The sequence below is a fragment of the Hypanus sabinus genome, chromosome 12, assembly GCF_030144855.1.
Source record: "Hypanus sabinus isolate sHypSab1 chromosome 12, sHypSab1.hap1, whole genome shotgun sequence".
NCBI lineage: Eukaryota > Metazoa > Chordata > Chondrichthyes > Myliobatiformes > Dasyatidae > Hypanus > Hypanus sabinus.
Window position 1 is genome coordinate 109,542,857 of NC_082717.1, and position 23,262 is coordinate 109,566,118.

Genomic DNA, 23,262 nt, shown 5'->3' on the forward strand with positions numbered 1-23,262 from the left:
ATGATATTCAAAGTTCAAACAAGGATATATTTACCATATGCTACCTTGCAATTAGTTTTACAAATTGTATTGTAGAAATACAATAAAACGTTATGGTGAGCACTGCATGAATAGGTAATGGTTGACGAACAACCAATGTGGAAAAGAATGAACACAGGAGATTGTGTAGATGCTGGAAATCCAGAGCAGCTTCTGCCTTCAGAAATAGATGGGGTGATGTTTTTCTCCCATCCCACCGCCTCGCTCTGCCAGGACTCGGCTCTGCCAGGACCGTCTGCGGAAGTGGCTTCAGGCTCTTCCGGCGTTGAGTGAGCGGTGACGTCACTCGGCACCTGGTCAAGGTGCGGCGGCGACCGGCTGTTCCCTGGGGTCGCGGCTCGGAGCAGTGGCGACATGTGCGGTTTCGGTGAGTACCCTGGAGGGACTTCAAGCCCGGCCCTCAACTTCTGTATGCGCACGAGTAACTTTTACAGAGGAGAGTTTCTGCCCTCAGTCGGTCTGTAGCGCTCGAAACGTAACCAAGTGGCTGACAGTGTGAAAGCAACAGCGAGGCGCTTCGCAGTCTTGTTTACAGCACAGATCAGCTGCGCTCTTCGTTCCCCACTGGGACATTTAGCTTTGTGTATCAAGTTGTTTGATCGGGAATGGGAGAATATCCATGTCGCCCGGCTTCCTTTGTCACTGTTGCGTTTCCTAAGATTGGGTTGATGAGGGTGCCTCACCTCAGCAAGATCTTGCATCTTACTGTTACCTGTGTTGCATGTTCTATGTAATTCTGCAACCAGTTCTGTTTTACCTAATTCTAGTTCGATGCCCTGTGTGGTGATCTGCTCTGTATGAACTATATGCCAGAGAAGCTTTTCACTGTATCTCAGTACATGTGACAATAATTAACCAATTCTGTTCCGATCCTGTAGGTGCGGTAACACCTGTCCCAGTTACCCACCCTCCCTGTTTTAGTCTCTACTGTCACGTAAATCCACTTGCTTCTCAAAATGCCTTTCTTAAAGTGTAAAAGGAACAAGATCTGCAAAGCTGCCCCATTGCAAAAACAAGCTGCAGTAAAGTCTTCAAAGGAAGGATAAGCAAAGGCCAGAACATCTGGGAGAACGAGGTGCTGAGGGCCAGTGTCACAGTGGACCCTGTGACATTTGGGAGAATCAGGTGCTGAGGGCCAGTGTCCCAGTGGACCCTGTGACATTTGGGAGAACGAGGTGCTGAGGGTCAGTGTCCCAGTGGACCCTGTGACATCTGGGAGAACGAGGTGCTGAGGGCCAGTGTCACAGTGGACCCTGTGACATTTGGGAGAACGAGGTGCTGAGGGCCAGTGTCACAGTGGACCCTGTGACATTTGGGAGGAGGAGGTGCTGAGGGCCAGTGTCACAGTGGATCCTGTGACATCTGGGAGAACGAGGAGGTGCTGAGGGCCAGTGTCACAGTGGACCCTGTGACATCTGGGAGAACGAGGAGGTGCTGAGGGCCAGTGTCCCAGTGGATCCTGTGACATCTGGGAGAACGAGGAGGTGCTGAGGGCCAGTGTCACAGTGGACCCTGTGACATTTGGGAGGAGGAGGTGCTGAGGGCCAGTGTCACAGTGGACCCTGACATCTGGGAGGAGGAGGTGCTGAGGGCCAGTGTCACAGTGGATCCTGTGACATTTGGGAGGAGGAGGTGCTGAGGGCCAGTGTCACAGTGGATCCTGTGACATTTGGGAGAATGAGGTGCTGATGGCCAGTGTCACAGTGGATCCTGTGACATCTGGGAGAACGAGGAGGTGCTGAGGGCCAGTGTCTCAGTGGATCCTGTGACATTTGGGAGGAGGAGGTGCTGAGGGCCAGTGTCACAGTGGACCCTGTGACATCTGGGAGAACGAAGTGCTGTCGGCCAGTGTCTCAGTGGATCCTGTGACATCTGGGAGAACGAGGTGCTGAGGGCCAGTGTCACAGTGGATCCTGTGACATTTGGGAGGAGGAGGTGCTGAGGGCCAGTGTCCCAGTGGACCCTGTGACATTTGGGAGAACGAGGTGCTGAGGGCCAGTGTCTCAGTGGATCCTGTGACATTTGGGAGGAGGAGGTGCTGAGGGCCAGTGTCCCAGTGGACCCTGTGACATTTGGGAGAACGAGGTGCTGAGGGTCAGTGTCCCAGTGGACCCTGTGACATTTCGGAGGAGGAGGTGCTGAGGGCCAGTGTCCCAGTGGACCCTGTGACATCTGGGAGAACGAGGTGTTGAGGGCCAGTGTCACAGTGGACCCTGTGACATTTGGGAGAACGAGGTGCTGAGGGCCAGTGTCCCAGTGGACCCTGTGACTGGGAGAATGAGGTGCTGAGGGCCAGTGTCTCAGTGGACCCTGTGACATCTGGGAGAAGGAGGTGCTGAGGGCCAGTGTCCCAGTGGACCCTGTGACATCTGGGAGAATGAGGTGCTGAGGGCCAGTGTCCCAGTGGATCCTGTGACATCTCGGAGAACAAGGTGCTGAGGGCCAGTGTCACAGTGGACCCTGTGACATTTGGGAGAACGAGGTGCTGAGGACCAGTGTCACAGTGGACCCTGTGACATTTGGGAGAATGAGGTGCTGAGGGCCAGTGTCCCAGTGGACCCTGTGACATTTGGGAGAAGGAGGTGCTGAGGGCCAGTGTCCCAGTGGACCCTGTGACATCTTGGAGAACGAGGAGGTGCTGAGGGCCAGTGTCACAGTGGATCCTGTGACATCTAGGAGAACGAGGAGGTGCTGAGGGCCAGTGTCCCAGTGGATCCTGTTACATCTGGGAGAACGAGGAGGTGCTGAGGGCCAGTGTCCCAGTGGACCCTGTTACATCTGAGAGAACGAGGAGGTGCTGAGGGCCAGTGTCCCAGTGGATCCTGTGACATCTGGGAGAACGAGGAGGTGCTGACGGCCAGTGTCACTGGATCCTGTGACATCTGGGAGAACGAGGAGGTGCTGAGGGCCAGTGTCCCAGTGGATCCTGTGACATCTGGGAGAACGAGGAGGTGCTGAGGGCCAGTGTCCCAGTGGATCCTGTTACATCTGAGAGAACGAGGAGGTGCTGAGGGCCAGTGTCCCAGTGGATCCTGTTACATCTGAGAGAACGAGGAGGTGCTGAGGGCCAGTGTCTCAGTGGACCCTGTGACATCTGGGAGAACGAGGAGGTGCTGAGGGCCAGTGTCACAGTGGATCCTGAGACATCTGGGAGAACGAGGAGGTGCTGAGGGCCAGAGTCCCAGTGGATCCTGTGACATCTGGGAGAACGAGGAGGTGCTGAGGGCCAGTGTCCCAGTGGATCCTGTTACATCTGGGAGAACGAGGAGGTGCTGAGGGCCAGTGTCCCAGTGGACCCTGTTACATCTGAGAGAACGAGGAGGTGCTGAGGGCCAGTGTCCCAGTGGATCCTGTGACATCTGGGAGAACGAGGAGGTGCTGACGGCCAGTGTCACAGTGGATCCTGTGACATCTGGGAGAACGAGGAGGTGCTGAGGGCCAGTGTCCCAGTGGATCCTGTGACATCTGGGAGAACGAGGAGGTGCTGAGGGCCAGTGTCCCAGTGGATCCTGTTACATCTGAGAGAACGAGGAGGTGCTGAGGGCCAGTGTCCCAGTGGATCCTGTTACATCTGAGAGAACGAGGAGGTGCTGAGGGCCAGTGTCTCAGTGGACCCTGTGACATCTGGGAGAACGAGGAGGTGCTGAGGGCCAGTGTCTCAGTGGACCCTGTGACATCTGGGAGAACGAGGAGGTGCTGCGGGCCAGTGTCACAGTGGATCCTGAGACATCTGGGAGAACGAGGAGGTGCTGAGGGCCAGAGTCCCAGTGGATCCTGTGACATCTGGGAGAACGAGGAGGTGCTGAGGGCCCGTGTCCCAGTGGACCCTGTGACATTTGGGAGAACGAGGTGCTGAGGACCAGTGTCACAGTGGACCCTGTGAAGTTTGGGAGAACGAGGTGCTGAGGGCCAGTGTCCCAGTGGACCCTGTGACTTTTGGGAGAAGGAGGTGCTGAGGGCCAGTGTCCCAGTGGATCCTGTGACATCTGGGAGAACGAGGAGTTGCTGAGGGCCAGTGTCACAGTGGATCCTGTGACATCTGGGAGAACGAGGAGGTGCTGAGGGCCAGTGTCCCAGTGGATCCTGTTACATCTGGGAGAACGAGGTGCTGAGGGCCAGTGTCCCAGTGGATCCTATTACATCTGAGAGAACGAGGAGGTGCTGAGGGCCAGTGTCCCAGTGGATCCTGTTACATCTGGGAGAACGAGGAGGTGCTGAGGGCCAGTGTCCCAGTGGACCCTGTGACATCTGGGAGAACGAGGAGGTGCTGAGGGCCAGTGTCCCAGTGGACCCTGTGACATCTGGGAGAACGAGGAGGTGCTGAGGGCCAGTGTCACAGTGGATCCTGTGACATCTGGGAGAACGAGGAGGTGCTGAGGGCCAGTGTCCCAGTGGACCCTGTGACATCTGGGAGAACGAGGAGGTGCTGAGGGCCAGTGTCCCAGTGGACCCTGTGACATCTGGGAGAACGAGGAGGTGCTGAGGGCCAGTGTCTCAGTGGACCCTGTGACATCTGGGAGAACGAGGAGGTGCTGAGGGCCAGTGTCACAGTGGATCCTGTGACATCTGGGAGAACGAGGAGGTGCTGAGGGCCAGTGTCCCAGTGGACCCTGTGACATCTGGGAGAACGAGGAGGTGCTGAGGGCCAGTGTCCCAGTGGACCCTGTGACATCTGGGAGAACGAGGAGGTGCTGAGGGCCAGTGTCCCAGTGGACCCTGTGACATCTGGGAGAACGAGGAGGTGCTGAGGGCCAGTGTCCCAGTGGACCCTGTGACATCTGGGAGAACGAGGAGGTGCTGAGGGCCAGTGTCCCAGTGGACCCTGTGACATCTGGGAGAACGAGGAGGTGCTGAGGGCCAGTGTCCCAGTGGACCCTGTGACATCTGGGAGAACGAGGAGGTGCTGAGGGCCAGTGTCCCAGTGGACCCTGTGACATCTGGGAGAACGAGGAGGTGCTGAGGGCCAGTGTCACAGTGGATCCTGTGACATCTGGGAGAACGAGGAGGTGCTGAGGGCCAGTGTCCCAGTGGATCCTGTGACATCTGGGAGAATGAGGAGGTGCTGAGGGCCAGTGTCCCAGTGGATCCTGTGACATTTGGGAGGAGGAGGTGCTGAGGGCCAGTGTCACAGTGGACCCTGTGACATCTGGGAGAACGAGGAGGTGCTGAGGGCCAGTGTCCCAGTGGACCCTGTGACATTTAGGAGGAGGAGGTGCTGAGGGCCAGTGTCCCAGTGGACCCTGTGGCATTTGGGAGGAGGAGGTGCTGAGGGCCAGTGTCTCAGTGGACCCTGTGACATCTGGGAGAACGAGGAGGTGCTGAGGGCCAGTGTCTCAGTGGACCCTGTGACATCTGGGAGAACGAGGAGGTGCTGAGGGCCAGTGTCACAGTGGATCCTGTGACATCTGGGAGAACGAGGAGGTGCTGAGGGCCCGTGTCCCAGTGGATCCTGTGACATCTGGGAGAACGAGGAGGTGCTGAGGGCCCGTGTCCCAGTGGATCCTGTGACATCTGGGAGAACGAGGAGGTGCTGAGGGCCAGTGTCCCAGTGGATCCTGTGACATCTGGGAGAACGAGGAGGTGCTGAGGGTCAGTGTCTCAGTGGACCCTGTGACATCTGGGAGAACGAGGAGGTGCTGAGGGCCAGTGTCACAGTGGATCCTGTGACATCTGGGAGAACGAGGAGGTGCTGAGGGCCAGAGTCCCAGTGGACCCTGTGACATCTGGGAGAACGAGGAGGTGCTGAGGGCCAGTGTCCCAGTGGACCCTGTGACATCTGGGAGAACGAGGAGGTGCTGAGGGCCAGTGTCACAATGGACCCTGTGGCATTTGGGAGGAGGAGGTGCTGAGGGCCAGTGTCCCAGTGGACCCTGTGACATCTGGGAGAACGAGGAGGTGCTGAGGGCCAGTGTCTCAGTGGACCCTGTGACATCTGGGAGAACGAGGAGGTGCTGAGGGCCAGAGTCCCAGTGGATCCTGTGACATCTGGGAGAACGAGGAGGTGCTGAGGGCCAGAGTCCCAGTGGATCCTGTGACATCTGGGAGAACGAGGAGGTGCTGAGGGCCAGTGTCACAGTGGACCCTGTGACATCTGGGAGAACGAGGAGGTGCTGAGGGCCAGAGTCCCAGTGGATCCTGTGACATCTGGGAGAACGAGGAGGTGCTGAGGGCCAGAGTCCCAGTGGATCCTGTGACATCTGGGAGAACGAGGAGGTGCTGAGGGCCAGTGTCCCAGTGGACCCTGTGACATCTGGGAGAACGAGGAGGTGCTGAGGGCCAGTGTCACAGTGGACCCTGTGACATCTGGGAGAACGAGGAGGTGCTGAGGGCCAGTGTCACAGTGGACCCTGTGACATCTGGGAGAACGTGGAGGTGCTGAGGGCCAGTGTCACAGTGGATCCTGTGACATCTGGGAGAACGAGGAGGTGCTGAGGGCCAGAGTCCCAGTGGATCCTGTGACATCTGGGAGAACGAGGAGGTGCTGAGGGCCAGTGTCCCAGTGGACCCTGTGACATCTGGGAGAACGAGGAGGTGCTGAGGGCCAGTGTCACAGTGGACCCTGTGACATCTGGGAGAACGAGGAGGTGCTGAGGGCCAGTGTCCCAGTGGACCCTGTGACATCTGGGAGAACGAGGAGGTGCTGAGGGCCAGTGTCACAGTGGACCCTGTGACATTTGGGAGGAGGAGGTGCTGAGGGCCAGTGTCACAGTGGACCCTGTGAAATACGTGACGCGGATCGGAATGTAGCATAGGATTCCGGAATTCAGATTTATCTATCACATGTGCATCAAAACATAAAGTGGAATCTGTTCATCCAACACACACAAGGATTTGCTGGGGACAGACGAGCTGCCAGTGGGAGTGCTGGATGCGGATTTGATTTCAACATTCAAGAGAAGATTTTATAAGAAAATGGATGGGTGAGGGTTTGGAGGAAATTGGTCAGGGTGCAGGTCGATTGGGACTGGGCAGATTAATGATTCAGCATGGGCCAGGTGGGCCGAAGGGCCGGTTTCTGTACTGGAGACAGCCTGCAAATGCCCCTGTGCTTCTGGCACCAACAAGCATGCCCACAACTTTCTAACCCTAACCCTAACTTGTTTGGAATGTGAGAGGAGACCCACACAGCCTTGGAGAGAATTACCAACTCTTTTACAGGCAGCTTCAGGAATTGAATCCCGATCTTACAGCTGCCTCTGTAAAGCATTGTGCTAACTGGGTCAATTCAGTCATTTCTTCCCCCTCCCCCCCCCCCCCCCCCCGGATTGTCGGAGGTTGAAGGGTGACCTCAAAAGCTTCTGTAGATGTACCGTGGAGAGCATTCTGACAGGCTGTATCACTGTCTGGTGTGGAGGGGCTACAGCATTCTGACAGGCTGCGTCACTGGTATGTGGGGGCTACAGCATTCTGACAGGCTGCGTCACTGTCTGGTATGGAGGGGCTACTGCATTCTGACAGGCTGCGTCACTGGTATGTGGGGGCTACTGCATTCTGACAGGCTGTGTCACTGTCAGGTATGTGGGGGCTACAGCATTCTGACAGGCTGCGTCACTGTCTGGTATGTGGGGGCTACAGCATTCTGACAGGCTGCATCACTGTCTGGTATGTGGGGGCTACAGCATTCTGACAGGCTGCATCACTGTCTGGTATGTGGGGGCTACAGCATTCTGACAGGCTGCGTCACTGTCTGGTATGTGGGGGCTACAGCATTCTGACAGGCTGCGTCACTGTCTGGTATGTGGGGGCTACAGCATTCTGACAGGCTGCGTCACTGTCTGGTATGGAGGGGCTACTGCATTCTGACAGGCTGCGTCACTGTCTGGTATGTGGGGGCTACAGCATTCTGACAGGCTGCGTCACTGTCTGGTATGTGGGGGCTACAGCATTCTGACAGGCTGCGTCACTGTCTGGTATGTGGGGGCTACAGCATTCTGACAGGCTGCATCACTGTCTGGTATGTGGGGGCTACAGCATTCTGACAGGCTGCGTCACTGTCTGGTATGTGGGGGCTACTGCATTCTGACAGGCTGCATCACTGGTATGTGGGGGCTACAGCATTCTGACAGGCTGCATCACTGTCTGGTATGTGGGGGCTACAGCATTCTGACAGGCTGCGTCACTGTCTGGTATGTGGGGGCTACAGCATTCTGACAGGCTGCGTCACTGTCTGGTATGTGGGGGCTACAGCATTCTGACAGGCTGCGTCACTGTCTGGTGTGGAGGGGCTACAGCATTCTGACAGGCTGCGTCACTGTCTGGTATGTGGGGGCTACAGCATTCTGACAGGCTGCGTCACTGTCTGGTATGTGGGTGCTACAGCATTCTGACAGGCTGCGTCACTGTCGGGTATGTGGGGGCTACAGCATTCTGACAGGCTGCGTCACTGTCTGGTATGTGGGGGCTACAGCATTCTGACAGGCTGCGTCACTGTCTGGTATGGAGGGGCTACTGCATTCTGACAGGCTGCGTCACTGTCTGGTATGGAGGGGCTACAGCATTCTGACAGGCTGCATCACTGTCTGGTATGTGGGGGCTACTGCATTCTGACAGGCTGCGTCACTGTCTGGTGTGTGGGGGCTACAGCATTCTGACAGGCTGCGTCTCTGTCTGGTGTGGAGGGGCTACAGCATTCTGACAGGCTGCGTCACTGGTATGTGGGGGCTACTGCATTCTGACAGGCTGCATCACTGTCTGGTATGTGGGGGCTACAGCATTCTGACAGGCTGCGTCACTGTCTGGTATGTGGGGGCTACAGCATTCTGACAGGCTGCGTCACTGTCTGGTATGGAGGGGCTACTGCATTCTGACAGGCTGCGTCACTGTCTGGTATGGAGGGGCTACTGCATTCTGACAGGCTGCGTCACTGTCTGGTATGGAGGGGCTACAGCATTCTGACAGGCTGCATCACTGTCTGGTATGTGGGGGCTACTGCATTCTGACAGGCTGCGTCACTGTCTGGTATGGAGGGGCTACTGCATTCTGACAGGCTGCGTCACTGGTATGTGGGGGCTACTGCATTCTGACAGGCTGCGTCACTGTCAGGTATGTGGGGGCTACAGCATTCTGACAGGCTGCGTCACTGTCTGGTATGGAGGGGCTACTGCATTCTGACAGGCTGCGTCACTGTCTGGTATGTGGGGGCTACAGCATTCTGACAGGCTGCGTCACTGTCTGGTATGGAGGGGTTATAGCACAGGACCGAAAGAAGCTGCAGAAGGTTGTAACTCTGGTCGGCTCCATCTTGGGTACTAGCCTACAAAGTACCCAGGACATCTTCAGGGAGCGGTGTCTCAGAAAGGCAGCGTCCATTATCAAGGAACTCCAGCACCCAGGGCATGCCCTTTTCTCACTGTTACCATCAGGTAGGAGGTACAGAAGCCTGAAGGCACACACTCAGCGATTCAGGAACAGCTTCTTCCCCTCTGCCATCTGATTCCTAAATGGACATTGAAGCTTTGGACATTGAAGCTTTGGACATTACCTCACTTTTTAAATACATATTATTCTGTTTCCACACAATCTTTAATCTATTCATTATAGATATACTGTAATTGATTGACTTATTTTTGTTCTTTTATACTGCGTCTAGCATTGAGCAGCTGCTGCTAAGTTAAGAAATTTTGCGACACAGGCTGGTGATAATAAACCGGATTCTGATTTCAGTGTATAAAATCTTGCGGGTGTACTACAGATAAGATGGATGCTTAACTTACTTACTGCCAGTTGTGCCTGGTGGCATTTAGGGCAGCAATGATGGTCCTCCATCTCTGTCCGTGTGTTCACGTCCTTGGTTTTCACTATTGTCAGCCATGCAAGTCCCGGGTGGAGACTCAGGAATACCGTCACACTCCGATGAAGAAAGGTTCTTCATTGTAGTTTCCGTAACAGTTCTGTTTGAGCAGTCGGGGTTGTTAGCCCCAAGCCGAACCTGGAGGACCGATGAACCACTCTTCATCTGGCCTCTGCCCTTTGACCTGTTTGGCATGGGTGACCCTACCAGGAGCCAAAGCACAAAGCCCCGACTCCAGCCAGTGTAGCTCATCGGGTCATAGAGGCACGCAGGCCTCCGAACCACGACGAGGTTGCGGTCCTGGTCTTGGCAAAACTGATCCAAAATCAAAACAAAACAATCGCTGCTTTCCTTGCGATGGCTGCAGGGTTGCGATGCACCCTCCGCTCCAATCAAATGATTGCTCCGAAGAGTCGGTTCTTTAGCAAACATACAACCTGGGAGCCATACGAAGTGGTCGGCAAAGATGTGCCCTCTGCTGGTCCCAAGCCATGAAGTGCGCATGAATACGTAATTCATTCCCTTCGCTCTTACCGCACCCCCCCCCCCCCCCCCGCTAACGTGCAACACAAAATGCAAAACAGATAGAAAAGATGCATGGCTCCTACATTCCAGCCCCCTAATTATTATACTATATTAATTACAGTTAGCTGTTACGTGAAGACACAAGACGTGAAATCTCGACATTTACACATGCTCTCTATGGTAAGCAGGTAGATTGTGATCCTCCCCTGCCAAACCAGATTGCCCCTCTTGAATGCATTCAGGAAGATCTGTCTTGAATCCACGCACAATACTGCAGTCCCATTAACTGTCAGCTCTGGCTGGGCGTATTTTCTTCCCGTCTCCTTTCAATGGTCCATTAACAGTCCAACCTGCCATTGTTCTGGTTGCATAGAGTCCAACATTAACACTGCAAGTCAGTTGCAGTGGCCCGATCTTTGACACATTCACCTCCATCAGTGGCTCGATTTTGGCAAATAAACATGCTTCAGGTGAGACCATTCCTGAAGATCTCTGGTGAGGAACGTTCTCCTTTCTCCTGTGTGTAGACTTCAGGCAGTTCACTGCGGTTTTCATTGTCCCTTCCAATCCTGAAATGAAGTAGCTATTTACAATTCTCTTGGCCCACGGTGCATAAGAGAATGAATGGGTGTTCCTTTTCCTGTCAGGTTGAGCTTGTTCATGAGGCTCACTGTGCAGAACACTGCTGTACTTCCTTGATCTAGAAAAGCATAAGTAACCATTGTCTTGTTACTCTTCTTAGACTTCACCTGAACTGGAAGTTTACAATCATGATCACCAGCCTCTCTAAGGCCAGTAGATACCAGGGCGGTACTCGCTGCTGTGTTTGCTTCATTCATGGTTTATAACGAATCTACATCAGCTCCAGGCTCAGTTTCAGCTTCACGTTCCACAGTAGCCACAGAAATGGCAAAACAGCTTCCTTTAGCTTGAGAATGAATTAGTGATCCAGTTCTGTGCACACCTTCACTTACTGTCGGTGATGTAGCTTTGTATCTTTTTCCAAATACTGGGTGTGTAGCAATCCTTACTTGCCTTTCAATAAAATCCACAATGTCAGTGACAGTAACCTTATGGTTGTGCCTTTCTTGTAGTTTATACACTGCCAATCTCCATTCTTATTGAAACTCATTGGGCAATTTATTTACAACCATCTTAGTGTTTGCACTTTAACTCTTGCCTGTAATTTCTTCCTGCAACTTCAGCTGCTCCATCTGCCTTCGAAGTTGTCCTGCCTGTTCTTCGTGGTTTCTCCGAAGCTGTTCTGACTTCTTGTCCGAGAGACGTGCTTATCGCTCAAACTCCATTGAATTGCGTCTAACTCGGCGAAATCGGCCCCCATTCTAACGTGGTACCAGACACACGGATTGCTCTGCCAGTGGTTGCAGAACATACTTCACACATATTAGGCACACTGTCTTCAGCTTTGTGTGCAGCCACAGCCTGTTCTTTGTCTTCCCCCCCCCCCCCCAGGGAACTGACCATGATTGTTTAATTTCTCTCTCAGTCTTGGCTTCACGGTCACTGCTTCCAGTTGAACTCATTTTGTCTTCCAAGTGCACAAACAAGACAAAATAATGGAAGTTTCATTTCAGCTCTTTAACAAAGGAAATTCAATACTTCAGTTCTTCAGCTTTTCAACAGGAGCAAGGGTTGAATAATTCAGGCAAACACCATTAGAGATCTCTCTATCCAACTCAGTTGGACACAACAATGTTGACCACCTCAGAACTGTGTTTCAAGTCTAAATACACAGGGTGAAATAATAAAAAAGATTGTTATTTGCCTCAAGCTCCTCCAGGCCGGTGCTTCCAATTTCTCAGACACATCCGAGTGCTGATGTTCATTTGGTATCATTGTCACAATCTCTGCTGACAAAATGTAGTGACAAAACTGACCTAAAGTGCAAACCAAACAGTTGCTACTACCCTGCGACCGACACAGGGTTGTTACACATGACACGGCCCTCAGCTCCTGTGAAATGATTGTTCCAAAAAGTCAAATTTCTTATTTCGATCCTTTATTAGCAAGTGTACAATCTTGAAACGAAAGTGGTCAGCGAAGATACGACCTCTTTGGGTCCCAGGCGACAATCTGCCATGAAGTAATCGAGTACTTGGCTTATTCCCTTCACTTCTACCACGACCTCTATAAGGAGACTAGCTACTGTAACAAACACACAACACAATACGTGGCTCCTTCAGTCCTCTTGGAGGAGATAAGGCGATGTTCACTGTCTTTTACCCAATTTAAGGGAATCTAAAATGAAAGGGCACCGTTTGATGGTGAGAGAGGAAAGATTTATAAGGGACATGCTTTTTTTTAAAGATAAATTGGTGGATATGTGGAATGAGCTGCCAGAGACAAGTATAGTTATGATGTTTAAAAGATACTTGGACATGTAGAAAGAGAAAGAATCATATAGTCTGGATAGAGGCTCTTGGGCCCAACTGGACCATATCAGCAGGGGCCCACCTAAACAAGTCCCATTTGTGCATGTTAACTATACTGGAAACCACTTTTTAAAAATAGTATGTTTTATAAGATTTGTCCTTCCTAACAAACTCAGGTACTTTTCACAGTATGTGGTGGTTCATCCCCAGTCATTGGCAGAAAGCGGTACAGCATCTAAACTAACGGTGTATCACCTTTCTCTTTTTTCATTGGCTAAGTATTAGCACGTTACCCACGTGATGTAATTGTTTTAATTGTGTAGCCTATTAACTAGTTTATTTCTATCTAAGCGATTTTCCTTATTTTTCAGAGGTGCCATCTTTTGTCTTCACATTCTTTGCTGTTCATTCACCCCTTAGCTTAGTTTTCTGGCTCTTTATTTAGTTTGCTTACTATTTGTATGTCTGTCTGTATTCTAAAATAAGCAGTAATTAGAATTAAGACTGTTAGTCGTTGCTGATGGGGATGACAGCAGAGCAGAGAGCACTCAGCTTACCCTCTCGATGGAGAAATGAGGTTCTGCAGATGTTGGAAATCTGGAGCACACACGATGCTGGAGGTCAGGCAGCATCTATAACCCTGATGACGGAACTTGGCCCAATGTTGACTGCTTCCAGATCAAGTTCAAGTCTAGTTGTCATTCAGCCATGCATGAATACCACCAAGTGAAAGAGTGTTTCTCTGGGGCTGAGGTGCAAAACACAGTGCCAACAGCACACAGCACAAAGCACATATAAGGTAACACAGACATATGAGATAGCAGTAAAATACAGTCATACAAAAAAAGTATAGTCCATGAATGTCACTGCAGTCTGCAGTCGGCCTTCTGCCGAGTGAACAGTGGGGCCAGGGCCAGCAGGTCCCACAGCTCCCCCGTCGTTGGCCAATAAACCAGTGAGCTGGACTTGCAGGATTCCACACCACCGGTGTCCATCAGGGTCTTGCGATCACAAGAAAGCAACTAAGACAGTCTCTCACTGTTAGACATGCCCTGGCGCCCCTCTGTCACAGACAGCATCACGGTCCGCAGCAAGACCAGCTCCTTCAGTCTCTCTGCCAATGAGCTACTGGCTGATGTGGTAGACCCTGCACCTACGTTCTTTATGTCCAGCAGTCATAAGAGATACAGTAGCACCTGTGGTTGACCCGGTCAAAGCTGCTGCATTCGAGTGCACTGCAATCTTACTGGAAGTTTATGTCTCTCCATAGATGCTACCTGAGCGGCTGAGTTCCTCCAGCATTCTGCATGTGTTGCCCCTCAGTGCCCTGGTATTTAAGTTACCTGGGGCAAATTCAACAATCATCTCTTCAGTAGATCATTCCAAAGATTCACAGCCCTCTGAGGGAATAATTCCTGCTCCTCATCTTATCCTGAAGCTAGGTGCCCACTTCAAGACATCCGCATCAGGGAAACACAAGAGATTCTGCAGATGCTGAAAGTCCAAGGCGGCACACACAAAATGCTGGAGGAGCTCAGCAGGTCAGCCAGCATCTATGGAGGAGAATAGCAATTGTCTTTTTAGGTCGAGGCCCTTCCTCAGGACCATGGTGTCTCCCCATGAGGGATACGCCTTCTCCACAACCACCCGGTCAAGACTGCCCAGAATCTTGCAACTCATTGAAATCACCTCTCATTGTTCTGTCCTTCAATAAGAAATAAACTCAGTGGCCACTTTATTAGGTACACCTGCCCAATAATGCAAATAACTAATCAGCCAATCACGTGGCAGCAACTCAATGCATAAAAGCATGCAGACATGGTGAAGAGATTCATCTGTTGGTCAAGACCAAACATCAGAGTGGGGAAAAAATGTGGTCTAAGTGACTTTGACCGTAGAATGGTTGTTGGTGCCAGATGGGGTGGATTGAGTATCTAAGAAACCATTGATCTCCTGGGATTTCCACACACAACAGTCTCTAGAGTTTACAGAGAATGGTGCAAAAACCAAAAATAAACATCCAGTGAGTGGCAGTTCTGTGGGCAAAAGCACCTGGTTAATGAGGGAGGTCAGAGGAGAATAGCCAGACTGGTTCTGTGGGCAAAAGCACCTGGTTAATGAGGGAGGTCAGAGGAGACTGGCCAGACTGGTTCTGTGGGTGAAAATGCCTGTTTAATGAGAGAGGTCAGAGGAGAATGGCCAGACTGGTTCTGTGGGCGAAAACGCCTGGTTAATGAGGGAGGTCAGAGGGGAATGGCCAGACTGGTTCTGTGGGTGAAAATGCCTGTTTAATGAGAGAGGTCAGAGGAGAATGGCCAGACTGGTTCTGTGGGTGAAAACGCCTGGTTAATGAGGGAGGTCAGAGGAGAATGGCCAGACTGCTTCTGTGGGTGAAAACGCCTGGTTAATGAGGGAGGTCAGAGGAGAATAGCCAGACTTTCTGTGGGTGAAAACGCCTGGTTAATGAGGGAGGTCAGAGGAGAATGGCCAGACTGGTTCTGTGGGTGAAAACGCCTGGTTAATGAGCGAGGTCAGAGGGGAATGGCCAGACTGGTTCTGTGGGTGAAAACGCTTGGTTAATGAGGGAGGTCAGAGGAGAACGGCCAGACTGGTTCTGTGGGTGAAAACGCGTGGATAATGAGAGAGGTCAGAGGAGAATGGACAGACTGGTTCTGTGGGTGAAAACGCGTGGATAATGAGAGAGGACAGAGGAGAATGGCCAGACTGGTTCTGTGGGTGAAAACGCCTGGTTAATGAGGGAGGTCAGAGGAGAATGGCCAGACTGGTTCTGTGGGTGAAAACGCCTGGTTAATGAGGGAGGTCAGAGGAGAATGGCCAGACTGGTTCTGTGGGTGAAAACGCCTGGTTAATGAGGGAGGTCAGAGGAGAATGGCCAGACTGGTTCTGTGGGTGAAAACGCTTGGTTAATGAGGGAGGTCAGAGGAGAATGGCCAGACTGGTTCTGTGGGTGAAAACGCCTGGTTAATGAGGGAGGTCAGAGGAGAATGGCCAGACTGGTTCTGTGGGTGAAAACGCCTGGTTAATGAGGGAGGTCAGAGGAGAATGGCCAGACTGGTTCTGTGGGTGAAAATGCTTGGTTAATGAGGGAGGTCAGAGGAGAATGGCCAGACTGGTTCTGTGGGTGAAAACGCCTGGTTAATGAGGGAGGTCAGAGGAGAATGGCCAGACTGGTTCTGTGGGTGAAAACGCTTGGTTAATGAGGGAGGTCAGAGGAGAATGGCCAGACTGGTTCTGTGGGTGAAAACGCCTGGTTAATGAGGGAGGTCAGAGGAGAATGGCCAGACTGGTTCTGTGGGTGAAAACGCCTGGCTAATGAGGGAGGTCAGAGGAGAATGGCCAGACTGGTTCTGTGGGTGAAAACGCCTGGTTAATGAGGGATGTCAGAGGAGAATGGCCAGACTGGTTCTGTGGGTGAAAACGCCTGGTTAATGAGGGATGTCAGAGGAGAATGGCCAGACTGGTTCTGTGGGTGAAAACGCCTGGTTAATGAGGGAGGTCAGAGGAGAATGGCCAGACTGGTTCTGTGGGTGAAAACGCCTGGTTAATGAGGGAGGTCAGAGGAGAATGGCCAGACTGGTTCAAGCTGACAGGAAGGTGACAGTAACTCAAATAACCACACGTTACAACAGTGCTGTGCAGAAGAGCTTCTATGAGCATGCAACACATCAAACCTCAAAATGGATGGTCTAATAGAGGCCACTGAGAGCAGGTCCAACCTGCTCCACTTTCCTTCGTACTTCAACACATTATCCTGGGGATTAACCTACACACTGTTGGCAGAGCTGAAGGAGGAAGACTTTGCTGTTTGAATGGTTAGAGCGAAGGCTCCCTGTACATCATAGACACAAGGGATTCTGCAGATGCTGGAAATCCAGAGAGTAACACATACTAAATACTGGAGGAGCTCAGTAGGTCAGGCAGCATCTGTGGAGGGAAATAAACAGCTGAGATAGCACTGAAGTAGGCTCTTAGCCCATCTGGTCTGTTACTGTTACTCTGCTGAGTCCCTTCGAACCCTTGGAACATTGTTCTCTATACCCTTCCTATCCATGTACCACCCTCTCCATGAAGAAGTTCCCCTTTGGGTTCCCCTTAAATAATTTATCTTTCACTCTCAACTTCTGACCTCTCGTTCCAGTCTCCTCCCCCCCCCCCCAAACATCAATGTAAAAGGCCTGCTTGTATTTCCCATATCTATCCCCCTCATAATTTTATGTCCTTCGATCAAATCTCCTCTCGTACTCCTGTGCTCCAGCAATGGAGTGGAGGTGGAGAGGATGTTGCCATTGGAGGAAATGTCTAGGACCTGAGGGCACAGCTTCAAAATAGAGGGACGTCCCTTCAGAACAGAGATGAGGAGGAACTTCTCTAGCCAGAGGGTGGTGAATCTGTGGAATTGATTGCCACAGGCGGCTGTGGAGGCCGAGTCATTGGGAATATGTAAAGCGGAGGTTGATAGATTTGTGGTAAGTGAGGGCAGCAAAGGTTATCAGAATCAGGTCTAATATCACCGGCACATGTCCGAAACTTGTTAACTTTGTGCCAGCAGTACAAAGTAATACCTGATAATATAGGGGCAAAAAACTGAATTGTATCTGTGCATATTCAATGGTTAAGCTAAAGTAAGTAGAGCAAACATGGAAATCAAAGCAGTGGTGAGGTAATGTTCATGGGTTCAATGTCCATTCAGAATTCGGATGGCAGAGGGGAAGAAGCTGTTCCTGAATCGCTGAGTGTGTGCCTTCTGGCTTCTGTACCTCCTCCCTGATGGTAACAGTGAGAAGGGGGCATGTCCTGCTGATGGGGGTCTTTAATGATGTATGCCGCCTCCCTGAGGCACTGCTCCTTGAAAATATCTTGGATTCTACAGAGGCTCGTACCCATGATGGAGCTGACTAATTTTACAACTTTTTGAAACTGGCTTTGATCTGTGGAGTAGCCCCACCAAAGCAGATGGAGTTGCAGCCAGTCAAACTGCTCTCCGCAGTACATCTGTGGAAGTTTTCGAGTGCTTTCGGTGACAAACCAAACCTTCTCAAACACCTAGTGAAGTATCAGCGCGCTCTTGCCTGCATCAGTATGTTGGGACAGGTTAGATCCTCTCAGATTTTGACACCCAGGAACTTGAAGTTGCTCACTCTCTCCACTTCTGATCTGTCTGTGATGACTGGTGGGTGTTCCCCTGTCTTACCCTTTCTGAAGAAAGGAAGGAAAATGGGTTTGAGGGAGAAATTAAATCAGCCGTGATGGAATGTTGGAGCAGTGTTGATGGGCCAAATGGCCTAATTCTGCTCCTCCAACTCATGGTTGAATGAAGTCCTAAACTATTAAACCTTTCTCAACAACTCGGGTCCTGCAATGACAACTGTTGCCTTTGTCAAGTATTGACATAGTTTACCACTATTCCTTAATTAACCCTGCCATGGCTGATCAATATCCCCAATCTCCTGTCTTCTCCCCATGACCTTCGACACCCTGACCTATCAAACTCCGCTTTAAATATACCCAGTGAGCCATCACAGAGCGGAAATGACTTTCTGCATGCTCAAGTTCTGAGTGCATCCAAAACTGATGCCAGTACATTTTCATCACCAAGAGAATTCATGAAGAAGGCACGTCAGTGCTTGTATTTCACTTGGATTTTGAGATCTGATGTGTCACCAAAGACATCAGCAAATTTCTACAGAGTACTGTGGAGAGCATTCTAACTGGCTGAGTAAGTTTTTTGCAAATAAAATGATGTGAGGTGTTTTATGTTTAAGAAAAACCCTAACAACTCATCTGTGGTGTTCCAGAACCTGAACATGAACTTTATATAATTACATCGTGATGTCAGACCAGCCTGTTAAATTGAACCCCAACTGCATGTCGGTGGTTGTGAATGATGTACATTTCCACCATTTTCATAACCCTACACAGGCCCCTGCAGCTTCTCCACCTCTGCCATCAGAACACAATGAGCACTACCTCACTATTTTGCTCTCTTTTTGCACTACTTAATTCTTTCTCTCTCTATCTCTCTCTCCCTATCGCTATGTGTGTGCGCACATGCCTTTAACTGCTGGTGCGGTTGTCGGGGCACCGTCATGACGAGCTTTTTGCACCGATCTTTTTGGTGATTGCTCACCGTACGGTGTGTCTTGGGCATCAGAAACCTGGCGGAGCCCATCCCTCTCCAGGTTTTTTTTTAACGAGGTTCGGGTTGCTAGCTCGACACTTAACCCAGGCACGGATGGAGAACGTGCAAGGGAGCCGGCCGGATTCGAACTCGGGACCTCTAGCCCCGAAGTTCAGCTACACCAGCAGCCAGCTTCGTGTGTGTATACATAAGTTGGGGAGGTGGTAATGGGCAGCAAAATGATTAGGGCTGTTAATCAGGCATATAAACTGATCTAATGAACAATGAAACCTTCCTCCTAGTTCTTGTGTACCTTGGATTATAGACAATAACCTGTGTTATAAAACATGGACAAAGGTTCTTCTCAGGAGTGTAATCAGCAGCAGAAGGCCGTGAACGCGCACTCAGCTCAGTGGCTACTCCTGTGCCTAATAAAGTGGCCATTGAGTGTATTCCAGAGCCTATAAAAAGAATTCACCCCTCACCCCTCATGTTTTATTGTTTTATAACATTGAATCTCAGCAAATTTAATTTGGATTTTTTAACACTGGCCAATGGAAAAAGACTTTTCATGTCAAATTAAGTGATCTAAATTAATTACAAATTATAAAACACAATAAATGACTGCATAAGTATTCACCTCCTTCAAGTCAGTATTTAGTAGATGCACCTTTGGCAGCAATTACAACCTTGAGTCTGTGTGGAGAGGTCTCTATCAGCTTTACATATCTGGACACTGCAATTTTTCCCCAATTTTTTTTATATAAAACTGCTCAAGCTCTGTCAGATTGAATGGGGATCTTGAGTGAACAGCCCTTTTCAAGTCCAGCCACAAATTGTCAATTGGATTGAGGTCTGCACTCGGACTTGGCCACTCCAGGACATTAACTTTGTTGTTTTTAAGCCATTCCTGTGTAGCTTTGGCTTCATGCTTGGGGTCATTGTCTTACTGGAAAATAAATCTTCTCCCAAGTCACAGTTCTCTTGCAGACAGCATCAGGTTTTCCTCCAGGATTTCCCTGTATTTTGCTGCATTTGTTTTACCCTCTACCTTCACAAGCCTTCCAGGACCTGCTGCAGTGAAGTGTCCCCACAGCGTGATGCAGCCACCACCGTGCTTCACGGTAGGGATGGTGCGTTTTTGATGCTATGCAGTGTTTGGCTCACACCAATGTTTATTATGATGGCCAAATAGCTCAGATTTGGTTTCATCCGACCATGGAACCCTCTTCCAGCTGACTTCAGAGTCTCTCACACGCCTTCTGGCAAACTCTGGCTGAGATTTTATGTGATTTTTTTCCCACAGTGGTTTTCTCTTTGCCACTCTCCCATAAAGCTGTGACTGGTGAAGCACCCAGGCAACAGTTGTCGTATGCACTGTCTCTCCCATCTCAGCCACTGAAGCTTGTAACTCCTCCAGAGTTGTCACAGGTCTCTTGGTGGCCTCCCTCACTAGTCCCCTTCTTGCACAGCCACAGTCACTCAGTTTTTGAGGACTGCCTGCTCTCAGCAGATTTACAGCTGTGCCATATTCTTTCCATTTCTTGATAATTGACTTTACTGTACTCCGAGGGATATTCAGTGACTTGGAAATTTTCTTGTATCCATCTCCTGACTTGTGCTTTTCAATAACCTTTTTGTGGAGTTGCTTGGAGTGTTCTTGTGTCTTCATGGTGTAGTTTTTGCCAGGACACTGACTCCCCAGCAGTTGGATATCCAGACACAGGTGTATTTTTACTACAATCAACTGAAACACCCCGACTGCACACAGGTGATTTCCATTTAACTAATTAACTTTTAAAACCAACTGGCTGCACCAGTGATGATTTGTTGTGTCATATTAAAGGAGGTGAATACTTAAACAATCAATTACTTTGTGTTTCATATTTGTATTTAATTTAGATTACTCTATAGAGATCTTTTTTCACTTTGACATGGAGTCTTCTTCTGTTGATCAGTGTCAAAAAAGCCAGATTAAATCCACTGTGATTCAATGTTGTAAAACAATAAAACATGAAACTTCCAAGGGGGGGGCAGAGGAGGTGAATTCTTTTTACAGGCACTGTATATAAATATTTAGTGCAAAAAGAGGAACTATTCGTGAGTTCATTGTCTGATCAGAAGTCTGAAAGCAGAGGAGTAGAAGCTGTTCCTGCAATGTTGAGTGTTTATCTTCCTGCTCCTGTACCTCCTCCCTATTCTATTTATTCATTCCGGTATTAAATTTATTCTAGTTGTAGCTGTGCATTGGGGGAGAAATATTATTGGTGTTGGCATGCACTCTTCTCTCCAACATCCAGCTGCCATTTGGTGTTTGCACTTCCCTTTCTTGGCATCTGACCCGTCCCCACATTGTGCCGATGGTTGCAGTGGTCGATGTGGATAGGATGAGCTGAGGGCCAGCTTCCAGGTTGTAGTAACAGTGCGAGCACTCGAGTTGAGTAAGACGGTCTCCTAAGGGGTCGGTCCTCGGGTGCCTGCACGGGCCCAGCCAGGATCCACAGTGTGGGTAAGATGATGTGGTGGCCGGGTCTTTGGGTTGTTCTGTCCCACAGCTGCCATTTGTGCTCTGTAGAGTGGCACAGGGGAGGTCGCTCTCCTGTAGCGCAGCTTCCCCTCGGACAGATTTCCTCCCAGGGCATCTATTGAGTGCAATGTCCCCACAGTTTTTAGATGTGATGTTGAATTTCTTCAGGCTGGTTTTGATGTTGTCCATAAAGCATTTCCGTGTTGCGTGGCTCTATAACTGAAGTGGAGGTTTCTTATGACCCAACAGATAAAGAGAGTGGGCCCCGACAGCTGATGAGGAAGGGCATTGCCCTGATCTTCATTGGACACATCAACTTCATCATTGGCGCTATTGTCCATGGTACAGTCCTCAGGCACATCTCGAAGCCCAAGGACCAGGTGACCGTTGAGTACTCTGTGGCCAACATCATTTCTGTCGTCTCTGGTTTGTTGGTGAGTTCTTCTGTTTGCTTTCCCAATGCAAGTAACATCTTCCTGCCCGGGGTCTGGCTGTTGAATTTCTAAGGAGAATTGGTGTATTAGAACCTCCAGACGCTTTCACGAGGTGAGGTAATAAAAGTGCATTGGTATTATTTCTTGCATTCAGTCCCCTTTACGTTAGCCTGGTGTAGACTAATCTGCATCTGATAGTGGATGAGGCCGCGGACAGTTGTGTTAGAGGGAGAAAGGAAAGTGAAATCAAATTGGCTGGCAACCGGGATATCCAGGCTGCTACAACAGGCGCAGCAAATGTGCTTGAGAAGGGGGTACCCATCTGGGGACATAACCTCCCCTCATTGCTATGATCAGGGAGCCTGAAGATCCACGTTTCTTCCCCTTGGCCATCAGATTTCTGAACTGTCCATCAGCCCATAAACACCACCTCACTGTCCCTCTTACACACAACTTATTGGTTTTATTTCAGATTGTAACTTAGAATTTATTTTTTTTTGGTCTTGCCACAATGACGTGCCATTGAAAATGAACCTGATTGTGATTCTGTACTGGCTGTTTCTGGAGCAGCTTCGGGGGCCGGTTTGTCGAGCACTTTCATTCCACCCGCTGTACCAGCCGTAATAATTCCACTTCCTGTTCGCACCGTGCCATGGTGGTCTAGGGCCTCGTCCGCTGCACATATCAAATGAACAGCACCTCAAATATTGCACTTTGTGTGTTACTTTGGATTTCCTTAAATAAAAATAAGTAAATAGTAGCTTTACTTTAAACAAGAGAGATCCTGCAGGCACTGGAAATCCAAAGCAACACACACAAAACGCTGGAGGAGCTCAGCAGGCCAGGCAGCATCTGTGGAAAGTAATAAACAGTTGATGTATCAGGCCGAGACCCTGCTTTAGGACTGGAAAGGAAGGGGGAAGATGCTAGAGTGAAAAGGTGGAGAGGTGGGGAATAGGGCAAGGGGGAAGGTGATAGATGAAGCCAGGTGGGTGGGAAAGGTGGCTGGAGAAGAAGGAATCTAATAGGAGAGGAGAGTAGACCAGAGGAGAGAGGGAAGAAGGAGGGACTCAGCAGGTGGTGATAGGGAGGTGAGAAGAAGTAAGAGAACAGAGTGTGGAATAGATGAAGAGGGAGGGAGTTTTTTTTTACCAGAAGTTTGAGAAATTGATATTCATGCCATCAGGCTGGAGGCTACCCAGATGGAATATCAGGTGTTGCTCCTCCAACCTGAGTGTGGCCTCATCTTGGCACACGAGCAGGTCAGAACAGGAATGGGAAAGGGAATTAAAATGTTCGGCTACTGGGAAGCCCTGCTTGTGGAGGATGGAGCGGAGTTGCTCAACGAAGCGGTCCCCTAATCTTCTGACGGGTTCCCACTAATATCGAGGAACACTGGACACAATAGACAACCC

At 50.5% G+C, this 23,262-nt stretch overlaps 1 protein-coding gene across 1 annotated transcript in view; it reads left to right on the top strand.

Moving 5' to 3' along the window:
- Positions 1 to 258: 258 nt before the first annotated feature.
- Positions 259 to 23,262, top strand: part of LOC132403285 (keratinocyte-associated protein 3) — a 50,984-nt gene continuing 27,980 nt past the window's right edge. Inside the window, exons 1-2 of the mRNA XM_059986724.1 lie at positions 259 to 406; positions 21,663 to 21,847. Coding sequence (XP_059842707.1) covers positions 394 to 406; positions 21,663 to 21,847 — 198 coding nt within the window. The 5' untranslated portion in view covers positions 259 to 393. The remainder of the gene's footprint in view (positions 407 to 21,662; positions 21,848 to 23,262) is intronic.